Source organism: Patagioenas fasciata, chromosome 26 (genome assembly GCF_037038585.1).
Source record: "Patagioenas fasciata isolate bPatFas1 chromosome 26, bPatFas1.hap1, whole genome shotgun sequence".
NCBI lineage: Eukaryota > Metazoa > Chordata > Aves > Columbiformes > Columbidae > Patagioenas > Patagioenas fasciata.
The window spans coordinates 6,030,133-6,041,612 of NC_092545.1; the positions used below are offsets into that span (position 1 = coordinate 6,030,133).

General features: G+C 63.8%; 1 protein-coding gene across 3 annotated transcripts; it reads right to left on the reverse strand.

Moving 5' to 3' along the window:
• Positions 1 to 39: 39 nt before the first annotated feature.
• On the reverse strand, positions 40 to 11,303 carry DMTN (dematin actin binding protein). 3 transcript variants are annotated; one of them, XM_065856829.2, is made up of 16 exons: positions 9,401 to 9,813; positions 5,605 to 5,668; positions 5,293 to 5,349; positions 4,733 to 4,807; positions 4,394 to 4,549; positions 4,223 to 4,267; positions 4,020 to 4,128; positions 3,863 to 3,919; positions 3,639 to 3,791; positions 3,440 to 3,549; positions 3,012 to 3,117; positions 2,857 to 2,921; positions 2,709 to 2,771; positions 1,630 to 1,689; positions 1,468 to 1,548; positions 40 to 1,374 (listed from the first exon to the last, which is right to left on the reverse strand). In XM_065856829.2, the coding sequence occupies exons 3-16, from the start codon at positions 5,308 to 5,310 to the stop codon at positions 1,261 to 1,263; spliced, it is 1,212 nt and encodes a 403-aa protein (XP_065712901.1). In that variant the 5' UTR covers positions 5,311 to 5,349; positions 5,605 to 5,668; positions 9,401 to 9,813; the 3' UTR covers positions 40 to 1,260. The 3 variants fall into 3 exon arrangements, 1 of the variants encoding a protein (XP_065712901.1); XR_011735845.1 differs by lacking the exons at positions 40 to 1,374; positions 9,401 to 9,813 and adding an exon at positions 11,200 to 11,303 and having other exon boundaries at positions 1,630 to 1,914; positions 2,723 to 2,771; XR_011735844.1 differs by lacking the exon at positions 40 to 1,374 and having other exon boundaries at positions 1,630 to 1,914; positions 2,723 to 2,771; positions 9,401 to 9,819.
• Between the last annotated feature and the right edge of the window lie 177 nt (positions 11,304 to 11,480).

Here is an 11,480-nt window from a genome sequence, read left to right on the forward strand (position 1 = left end):
GCGGGACTGAGTGGGAAAGGAAAAGCAGCGGAGCCGGGGTAAAGCCATTTCACCTTTAATTGTAAGCAAAAAATCACTCTCACGCGGATTCTCCGACACCAGCAAATAAAATAAAACTCTAACAAAAACAAAACAAAACAAAAAAAAAACAGAGAAAGTGAATCACTGTAGTCCAGTCAGAAAACAACCCATATTTTTATATATATTTATAGATATGTCGTTTGTAGAGTAGCAGTGAAAGGCAAGTATGGGCCAGTGATTTCCCGATAAATTACATTCTTTACATCCCAACAAGGTCTAGCGGCTGGAAAGTGGCTGGACACAGAAACCGGGGAGCGTGGGGGGGACGAGGGGTGAGGGGACAGAAGGGTCCTGCCCAAAACATGTGCCCGAAGAGGGGATGGGAGAGGTGTGAGGGAAGGGAAGGTGCTGAGCCCTGCCTGCACGGCCAGGGGGCCAGACCTCAGTGCCCACCGAACCGTGCCCGGCTCCTTTGTGCCCCATGGCCCTGCTGCATCCCCCTCCGATGCATCACCCCACTGTGGGGGTGTCTGCAGCAGGAGAGACACCCCCAGACCCCCTGCCCCATCCCGCGATGCTCCGTCTCAGCAGCATCCCAGCCCTGCTCTCCGCCAGCCCAGTGCCGGGTGGGTTTTGGCAGTGGCCGTGTCCCTGTGGCCATCGCTGTTGGCACAGGAGGGACCGGCAGGGATGTTAAAAGTGGGGGGCTGGAGGGGGGCAAAGTGGGATGGCAGCCTGGCTTTGCTGGGACAGCATCAGTCTGGCAGTGAGTGGGTCCCCAGGATCTTCCCAATTCTTGGGGTGAAGGTGTGGGGGGGCAGAGGGGCACCTGGGGGGGCACCCAGAGGCAGCCGCCCCCCAGGGAGGAGAAAAGCCATCCCACTGACCACACAACGAAGCCAACACACTCCCAGCCACCAAAAGCAGAGCCAGGCACTGCCCCTGCCAGCGTGCCCAGGCAAAGAGGGGGGGCACAAAGCACAGAGACCCCCCCACACACCTTCCCCTCCCAGCTGAACCGTCCCTGCCCCGCCACAGGGTCTGCCCCCAGCCCCATCGCCCCCCTGCAAACCCAGCGGCGGGGGCAGTTTGAGCCCCCCGAGCCCTTTTCCCGCAGGAGGAGCGAGGTGGGGGGCAGAGCCAGGGGGGTTGGGACAGGGGAGAAGGGGGTGGTCCTAGTAAAAACCGGCTGAGAGCCCTAAAGCGGTTACACGGCGACACGGGGCGAGCTCGGCGGGCTCAGAAGAGGAAGGCTTTCTTCTTCAGCTCGTTGCGCTTCCACAGGGCCAGCTTGCCGAACTCCTCGGGGGGCATCTCGAAAACCCGCAGGAAATCCTCGGGGGAGAGGTGCCGCTGCGGGGGGGGGGAGGAGAGGAGGGTGATGGGGTGATGCGGTTCCCCATTCTGTGCCCTCTTCCCCCCACAAAACGCCGGTTCAGCCCCTACCTCCAACCTGGTCCTGTCCACACCAGGCGGCAGCTTCACACGGCCGCGGTTCGTCACCATCAGCATTTCATAGGGGTAGATCTGCAAGGGGGGGTCAGGGAGGTTGTAGAACCCTCTCCACAGCCCCCCCATCCCTGCCCTGGCCCCCCCCAGACCGCTCACCTTTTGCTCCAACATGCTGGGCAGGGAGTTGCCTCTGTCCATGCGCCCGCGCTGGCCGTTCTGGGGGGGACAAAGGCTGACATCAGCTGTGACCCCCCATGTCCCCAAAGCACTGCCCTCTCCCTCCCGAGCCAAAGCCAAGGTGATGGGCTCCAGCTTGGGGACCGGCACATCCACCCTCCCACCTCCAGCTCATCACAGAGGTGTCCCCAGTGTCCCCACCCTGTACATCACCCTCTCGCTGGGTCTCCGCACCGGCAGCCAGACAAGCGCTTACCTGCAGGCCTGGAAAAGAGAGAGGAAGAGGGCTCAGCCTGGGGAACCCCCGCTGTCCTCCCCCAGGTGATGACAAGCCCCGAGAGGTGGTTTTCCACCCTCTGCTGAGCCCAGGCTTGCCCCAAGCATCCTCCATCCTTGGGGACGCTGCCCATCCCTGGGGATGTTGCCCATTCCTGGGGACATCACTGCATCCTCCATCTTTGGGGACAATCCCCCATCCCCGGGGACATTGCCCATCCCTGAGGACACCACTGCATCCTCCATCTCTGTGGACATCCCCCATCCCTGGGGACACCGCCCATCCCTGGGGACACCCCAGCATCCCCTGGGGACACCCCAGCATCCTCCATCTTTGGGGACATCCCCCATCCCTGGGGACACCGCACATCCCTGGGGACACCCCAGCATCCCCCATCCCTGGGGACATCCCAGCATCCTCCATCTTTGGGGACATCCCCCAGCCCTGGGGACATCCCCCATCCCTGGGGACACCCCCTATCCCTGGGGACACCCCTGCATACCCCATCCCTGGGGACATCCCAGCATCCTCCATCTTTGATGACATCCCCCATCCCCTGGGGACATCCCTATACCCCCCATCCCTGGGGACATTGCCTATCCCTGGGGACATCCCCATCCTTGGGAACACCCCTGCATCCCCCATTCCTGGGGACACCACTGCATCTTCCATCTTTTAGGGACATTCCCCATCCCTGGGGACACCCCTGCATCCCCCATCCCTGGGGACATTCCCCATCCCTGGGGACACCCCTGCATCCCCTGGGACATCCCCACGCCACGGGCTGATGCTCACCCGGACTGCTCTTCTCGCTGCCTGCCGAGCTGAACTCTGCCGACTGCAGCTGCAAGGGGACAAGGGGACAGCATCAGGGCACCGCCACCCCCGGTCCCCATCCCAGGCCATGTGGCCCTGGCCTGGACACTCACCCGGGTGAGGGTGCTCCTGCCAGAGGCGGGCAGCGAGGAGCTCTTGTAGCTGCCCATGTGCAGAGCTGCAAGAGAAGAACACAGTCAGGGATGCAGGCAGCTGGAGCCACCGGTTGGGGAAGGAGGGGATGCGATTTGGGAAGAGCATCACATACAAGTGTGGAAGGGCGTCCGATCCGGCAGCGAGCGGGTTTTTCTCCGGATGGGGAGAGATTTCTCCATCTCCTCCTTCAGGATCAGCTTCCCGAGGTTGGAGGTGATCTGGGGACAAAGGGACACATATATCTTTGTAGTATCTTAAAAACAAGGCATTCTACTATAGAAGAATCTCTGTTATTAGTGAAAGCATTGATTCTGCCTTCTGGAATGTTAATATGGTTTGATAACAGAAATTGGCAGTACCAGTCCTCCAAGGAGAAAATTAAAATGAAAGGTTATGTGTTGGAAAACGGAAAGGATTTGAAACAGTGGTGTTTTCAGTGTGTTCTCTGCACTTCAACCCAAAAGCCACCAAAATAAGGCAACGTTTTGTAGTTAAAGCCTGACTGAAGGAGGGCACCCACCTGCCCTCTCTGCCCCTCACCTTGCTCAGCTCCTGCCTCTGGAGCTCCCGCAGGTTCTTCATCTCCTCCGTCAGATCCTCCTCCTCCTCCTCCCCTCTCTTGGATGCCATTCGCCTTCTCCACTCCGTTTCTGGGGGACAAAACGGAACGTTCTATCTGCTGTGGGGTCTCTGGGGGGAATAGACCCCCTGTGCAGCTCAGCCCCTGCTCCCCACCTACCCACGACGGCCAGCGAGGGGGGGCACGGCCAGTAGTCGGTCTCAATCTTAGCGGGTTGGTTGGGGTCTGGGGGCTGCGCCGCCGGGAACTTGGAGGATTCGATGATCAAGTCCTCGATGAGATGCTTCCCATGGTGGGCACCAGGGTGATGGTCTGTGGGGCACAGGGTGGTGAGGCAGTGCCCTGGGGGTGCCCTATCCCATAGGACAGACCCCCCCGCTCACCTTTCTGCCTGTAGATCGGGGGTTTCTTGTAGATGTTGAGCTCCGTCGTGTCGGTCTCTGCAAGAAAAAGGGGATTAGGGGCTGGGAATATGGCTCTGGGAAGGTGTTTACCAGACCCCCCCATGCTGGGGAGCTGGGGGTGCCGGGGGGGCTGTACCGGGTCGGTGGAAGTGCTGGACGCTGCTGCGGGTTGAGCTGCTGCCCTGGCGAGGGGTGGGATGGGGGGCACTGCCGGGGGTCCGGCTCTCCAGCCACTCCCGGATCACCTGTGGGCAAGGGGGGGACAGTGAGACCCCAATAATTCGGCATCACCCATCCCATCAGACCCCCTGCCTGCATCCCAGAGCTGTTGGTACTCACCTCTGGAGACGGAGGAGGAGAGATGGATTTGGGAGACAGGGAACGCTGCAAAGGGCAAGAAGGAATTTATTCCAGCAGCCACACATCTGCCCTCAAGGAACCTTCTGTCTGGGGGTTTTCCCCTCACCAGCCCCCCACAAATCAATGAGGGTGGCCCTTGGGCTCCCTCACCTCTCGGCTGCGGGGCAGCTCCACGTGCTCCATGAGCGAGTAGGTGAAATGGGGTTCGTAGATCATCAAGTCGGGGCGCTCGATGTCCAGGATCGCCTTGTCCTTGGGGATGGCAGCCAGGTCCTTGTAGCCCAGAACCTCGTTGTCCATCTTAGCCTGGAAGGAAGGAAAAGCATCTTTATATTTGGGGTGCAGAAAGGGAACACTGGGGAACAGGGAGGGCTTCCCTGGGGCTGGCACCCTCCGTGGCCCCTCTATAATGATGGAGAGGGTTTGGGGAGTCACACACTGACCCCGTGGATGGAGGGGTGTGGTGGGGAGACACAAGGCACCACTCACCACAATGCTGGAGGGCGATCCGGGGACGCTGGAGCCGCGGGAGGAACAGACGCTCCCAGGGGAGGTCAGTGGTTGCTGGAAGGAAAAGGGCATATTTTGGCAAGCCTTGGCATGGTTGGCTTGGGAAGGGGCTCAGGGCCATGGTGAGTACCCCAGTGCTTGGCTGGGGGACTTGGGGACACCCCTGTGCCCCATGGACCTCAGTGTGCCCAGGTGGAACACCCTTGGGGATGGTGGGATTTCCGGATGGGTGCTGGGGTCTCCTTTGCTCCAGTGTCGTGGTTCAGGCCAAGGGACACCAGGGAGGTGACCGTGGCTTGGCCAGGACGTGTTGCCACTAGATGGTGCTGCCAGGCTGGGCTGGCGGAGGAGGAGGAGGAGAAGGAGGAGGAAGGCAGGGCCCTGCCAGCAGCATCCCGACTTGACTCTCCTGGTGATGCCCTTGGCCACCAATCCCTGTCCTTGGCCACCAGCTCTTGTCCTTGGCCACCAGCCCCACCACCCCACATCCCCAGCACCCACTCACAGCCCCCCAGCACCCCACTCATGCCCCCCCTTACCTTCTGCAGTCTTTCCATTCAGCTGTGGGCTGGCGGGGCTGTGTCAGTCACAGGGTCCTGCATGGGGACAGCAGGGGTTTTGGGGCACCCGGGGTGACACCCATGCTCCCCACCAGCCCCGCTGAGCCCAGCAGCCCCCCACCCTGGACCCTAATGCAGCACAAGGCTGGTACAGCCCCACTGCCTAATATTAACGTGTTGGCAGCAGGACAGGCTTGCCAGGGAGTGTCACTGTCCCCAGGGTGGTCGAGTGGCTCCAGATCACCCCTGGGGCAGGGCAGAGGAACTGGGACACACTGGACCCCCACTCACCGCTGCCTCTGTGGCTCCACATCCCTCTGGGTTCTAACGCCGCGCTGGGGCTTGGGTGCTGCCTCTGCAATGGAGACGAGAGAGAGGTGACAGTGAGGGTGACAGTGAGGGTGACAGCGGTGTGGAGCTCAGCCTTGTCCTCCCGCTGTCCCTGCAACCCCCCCGTCCCACTGCCCACCTCCCTGCCCGCGCCGGCCCCACTGCCCAGCGGATGCTGACGAGCGCTGCCAAACGAGCAGAGGTAATGAAGCCCTTTGTCTGCTGCTCGAGAAGGCTCCAGCGGCAGCGGGACGGGGGTGCTGTGCTCAGCCCCTGCCCCGCAGCCCCCCGGGACTGAGCCCTCCCTGCGCTTTAAAGCCCACAATGCCCCACACAAAGGGGAAAATTCCTCATTCTCCTCCAAACTTCTCCTTTCAGAGGGGAGGGTGTTGGGGAAAAAACTCGTGCAACAACAACCCAGAGCCAGAGTCCTCCAAACTCAAAGCCACCTGCCCCCCCCGGCAGCCTGTGCATGGGGCTGGGGAGATGCCACCACCCCTGGGGACACCCAATTCTGCTGTCCCACGGCTCCAATGTGGGCGCAGAGCCCACCCCGTGGAATGCAGGGATGGAGAAGGACCAGAGCATCCTCCAGCTGCCGGCACAACATCCAACCCTCGGTTTGCTCCTCCGAGGGTCGAGCAGGGACAAGGATGCCCTGCCAGTAGCTCCAGGCTGGAGCCTTGAGCCTTTGAGACCACTTAGACACAAATAACCCCCCACTTTGGTGCTACGGGGTCCCTGATCTACTCACACTCATCCCCAGCACCTCCCAGGGGTCTGAAGAACCCAGTGCTGGTGGGACAGACACCCCCAGATCGACACAGAGCACGGCACAAAGCAGCTTTGTCCGGGCGATCCCTGGGCACCCATGAGCTCAGACTTTCCAGCGGCAGAGCCAGGGCAGCCCCCCCGCCTGAGGCTCGCACCCCACGGGGCTGGGGGCCCAGGGGGGAACGGGGACAGGCGGTGGGGACGCGGTGGCACCAGCAGCGGTGGCAGCCAGCAGATGGATGAGATGGCAGAGAGCAGGAGGCAGAGGAAGCACAGAGGCCGGCGGGAGGGTGGGTGCGGGGACGGGTGGCTGCGGATGCCGGTGGGGAAGGAAAACAAGCCCGGGGTGCGGAGAAACACTGCGATGGAGCCAAAAGGGCTGGCGAGGGGTGTCGGGACTGCACAGCCAGCCCAGGAACAGTCCCCCCCCCGTCTGGGGGATACGGGGACACCTTATCTGGTGCAGCCAGGGAGCCACCGCCCCGATGGCAGCTTCTCTGCCCATGGCAACCTCCAATCTCCCCGCAGCCCTCGCTGGCAGGTCCCCCGCACGCTCCCCCTTGCTCCCCGAGATAAGGGCACCCTGGCACGTGTTTGGGATTTTCCTGGCCAGGAGGCTGAGGGAGAGCGGGGCGAGGGGGGGTAACACCGTGCCCCCCTCCCAGGGCGGTCCTCCGGGTACCTGCAGTGCTTTGGTGGAGCCAGGAGAGATGCTGGGCAGGGATGCAGAGCAAAAAGAGCGATGGAGGGAGGGATGGACAGACAGACAGACCACGTGCCGGTGGGGGCTCGCTGGGCTGTGGGGGTGCCAGCCCCCCCCCGCACAGCACATCCCGGGGGGGCCGCGGGGAGAGCTGCTGCTGCAGCGGGAAGAGGCCGGTTCCCTCCTCCCCACCCCGAGGAAATCCGGATTTGACTTTTCACAGCCGCCAAAGCCATCAGCGCCCAGGCCAGGGGCCAGGCTGCACAAACCCCCTCGTCTGGGGGGGACATGGGCAGGGACCCCCAGCCTTCCTCCCCTCTCCCTCCTCCTCACCCGTTGCCCTTGCAATGCTGCCGGGCACGGACACCCCGACGCTCCCGCAGCTGCCCCGGCTCCCTGCCAGCGTCAGGGCGGGGGGGACACGGTGGGGTCACAAGTTCCCCGAACAGACGGTTCCCGCCAGCCCTGGGAACGGCGTCCGGTGCTTCCCAGCCCAGCCCTGGCCTCCTCCTCCTCCTCCTCCTCCCGCAGCAAACCCCAACAAACACAACACGGGAGAGGCACCGAGCATCCTGCCCGCCTCACCGGGGGACACCGAGACACGCGAGGGCCCCACCGGCAACTCGATCGCACGGGGAGCACGTGGGTCCCCGACCCGCGTCTCGCCGGTGTCCAGTTCCTCCTTTGTCCTGCTTTTTATCGCCCTTTCCCTCCCCACCGGAGCATCGCTCGGCAGAGGGGAGCGACCCTGTGGCTATTGACAGCCCATTGCTTCCGTGCCACTGCACGGGGACATCTCAGTGGCCTTAAAAGCCACCAGCCCCTGGGATTTTTCCATCCCCTGGGGTGGAGGGTGCACCCTGCCCATCTCCCCTCCCATGAACACCAGGATGCTCTGTGCCTCAGTTTCCCTGGCTGGGGGGATCACAGCAACATGCCCACCCCATCCAGAAGGAGATGAAGGGGACATTGTCACCTCCTCCAGCTGCTCAGTTCCTCCCACCCGAGGAATCTGGGCCAACCCAGCTGCTCACCTGGTCCCCAGCCCTGCCGGGATGCTGGGGACCCCCCAGACAGTTTAGAGCAGGGATGCACGGTTCTCACCCTAAAGCTCCTGGACTGGGGGGGTCTATCCCTGGCCCCCCCTGCCCTGCACGGCCCTGATGGCCATGCTGCAGCCCGCTTCGGGCAGCGGCTCACGTGGCACGTAATCTGGGATTAAAATGGGATTAGCCTGCTCATCCCGCACACGGAGGGACCCGCCGGGGGTGTGCGAGGAGGCCGCGGCCCCCGAGGGCTCCCGGCGTGGGGCTGGTGATGCCCCCTCGGTCCCTGGGGAGCCCCCCAGCTCTACCAGCCCTTGGCACTGCCCCGTGGGGTGCCCTGCATTGAGCATCTGGGGGTGAGGGGTCCCACCCACTTGGGAAGACACTGGGATGTGGCCGGGGGGTCCCTGGGGTCGATGTGGCAGCTGGTGGCCCAGGGCTACCTGGGCTTAGCCCTGCTTGACCACCGGCCCTGCACGCCCACGGCCAGGAGCTGGTCCCCCCCACCCTAAGGAAATAGCTCCAAGATGTTGGGGTTTGGGCTTTGCACCCCAGTTTCCCCCCACTGCCCCACGGTGGTGGGTGACGGGAGTTCAGCCCCTCAGTGCAGCATCAGTGAGGCTGGATGGGGCTGGGAGGGGTGGGGGGGTCCAAAACCCTGTGACACGGTGACACCCCGACTGCCACAGCCCCACCATGATACACACAGGGACCGTCAAACCCAGCACAGCCTACACTGTGGGGTGCGAGATGGAGGTGCCCCCCCAGCAACGGCGCTGAGACCCCCCCCCAACTCACTCCACTGGGAATGGTCTCATCCTTTGTCCCTGCTTTGATGGGGGGTGTCCCGGGGGGGTGGGGGTGAAGTGGGGGTGCTGCCATGGAGAGGACGCAGGGGGGAGCCCCGGGAGGGGTTATTCCCCCTTTAGTGATGAAGTCCGTGTCCCCAAGTCCCCGCCTTGGGTCACCGCCCTTCCTGTCCCCGCGGCCCCCCCGGCAAGGGCAGCTGGCTTTGCATGGCCAGGCGTGGGGAGGGGGCACAGTGCATCCCCGGAGAGGACAGGGGACAAGATATGGGGCTGTCCCCACCCCCCAGGATGGGGGGGGTACACCAAAGGAGGGGAGCAGCGGCACCGAAAAGCGACGGGAAAGCAAAGACACCGACAAACCGGCCCCCCCAGATCCCCCCGGCCACCTCCCTCCCCTCTCCCTCCCGAGACGCGCGGCCACTCACCTAATGCCGGGGCCACCGCATACCTCCAGCTGTGGGCAGCTTTTTGGGGGGACCCCTCTGTCCTCCTCCTCTCGCTTGGCCACCCAACCACCCCGTGGGCTACCAGGCCCTGTGCCGTGGCCACGGCCGAGCCGCCGCGCCGCAGCGCGCATCCGAGAGCGTGCGGGCGAGCGTGCGATGGTGCGAGCGGCCGTGCGAGCCCTATCTCCCAGCCCCAGCACCGCGCTGTGCCGCCTGCCGCACCGATAACCGGTGCTGGGCGCCGGGGAGGGCGTGCGTGGGTGGGTGGGTGCGTGGGTGGGTGCGTGGAGGGGTGGTTGCCACTCGCCTCTCCCCACCTCTGCTGCTGGCTCAGGCTCTTTCGGAACAAGAGGAGAATTAGCCGGCACCATGACGAAGCAGTATTGGCTCCCGCTCCCACCGCTTCCCCGGCACAAAGAGGGAGGAAAACATAAATAACGCTGCTGGCCCGGCTGCCAGGAACAACCCGCTCGGTGCTGGGTGGGCCCTGCACCCCCCCGCTGCAATTGGGGGACGGAGCAGGGGGCAGCACCCCCGGCCCCCGCACCCCGGCTGGGGGTTTGGCACCCCCAAGCCCCGCAGCGCTGAGCAGAGGGGGAGCTGAGCACACAATGATAGGTGAGGATGGCACCCCCCACCTATCCTGCCCCCCAGCCTGGGTTTGGGGTGCTCTGAGCACGGTACCCACCCCACACTCCCCTGGGAGGGGAAACACGGCAGGAATTTCCACCGAGGAAGGGCGAGGGCCAGGGAGGTGCTGAGCGTCTGCTAAAAATTAAGCCCAGAGCTCTGCAAACGCTGCCCGGGAGAACCTGGAGCCCCCCACATCCCGAGCACCCCAGTTCCCGGGGGGATGCGGGGGCTGCGTTGGTGCCGCAGCGCCGGAGCCAGCAGCTATTCCCGGCTCTGTGTGGGAGAGAGCTGCCTGGTGACAGCAGCTCCCTTGCTGCATCCTCTCCCCAGCGCTCCGTGCTGTTTGCTGCCTCAGTTTCCCCTCCTGGCTCAAGTGAGGGCTGCTGGACCCTCTGGATGGACACTCAGGGGTGCACACCTGGTGGATGCATCTCCAGGGATGCACATCTTGGGGTGATGCTCACCCAGGGATGCACACCCAAGGATGCACACCTGGGGGGATGCAGGTCCAGGGATGCACGTCCAGGGATGCACGTCTGGGGGGATGCACATTGAGAGATGCACATCTGGGAGATGCACATCTGGAGGAACACAAACACCCCCCTCTCTGATGCCAGCACCCGCCCGGCTCGTTGCACCAAGAGCATCATGGCCTCATCCTCAAGACGCCACCGAGTCCCCACGCTGAAGGGGCTTTGCCGGCCCCCGCCCTGCCGGCTGCCCCCCCACGGGGGCCGTGCCCGTGAATAATCACGGCTGCCTTCCCCCTGCTAACCCAGTTTCTCAAGCATGAAGACAACTGCAGCGGCTGCTCGGCGGCTGCCACCTGCGCCCGGGGCCACTCGGGCGTCTGAACCGTCCGTGGCACCCGCCGTGGAGCTCAGCCCCCCGACCTCAGCACCCAGGGGTGCCCCAAGGGAGGGGGGAGGTTGGAAACACACGTATCCTGCAGCAGACGGACACCCAGACACCGCGCACCAGCTCTTGCACCCTTGTGTGCACCCACTGTGCCCAAACACGCTCCCCGGAGCCCCCCATGTGCCCGCAAGGTTACCCCTTATCCCAGCGATGCCTTTCAAAGCCAGGCAGCTGCCAACCGCTGCTGGGGGGCTGTTGGGGGGCTGTGGGGGGTAGCAGGGCCCTACCTTCACAGGAGCCCATGGCCCGCTGCAGGCAGGTCGGTCTGTCCGCCGGGAGCCATGCCTGCGCCGAGCATCCCCTCCCCTGCGCCGCACGGCACGTTGCTACAGCGACCGCCTCCGCCGCAACCGATGGAGGCTGTGCAGGAGCCTCCTTGGGCCTCGCCGAGCGATGGAGGATGTGCAGGAGCATCCTTCAGCCTCACCGAGAAATGGAGGATGAGCAGGGGCATCCTTCAGCCCCATCGAGTGATGAAGGATGGGCAAGAGCATCCTTTGAACTCACT

Excerpts from the sequence above, each read along its gene's own strand:
- DMTN (XM_065856829.2), bottom strand. Across the intron at positions 4,268-4,393 it reads AGCTGCCCCGCAGCCGAGAG|CGTTCCCTGTCTCCCAAATC; the intron begins GTGAGGGAGCCC and ends TGCCCTTTGCAG. Across the intron at positions 3,550-3,638 it reads CCCCTCGCTGGCCGTCGTGG|AAACGGAGTGGAGAAGGCGA; the intron begins GTAGGTGGGGAG and ends TTTGTCCCCCAG.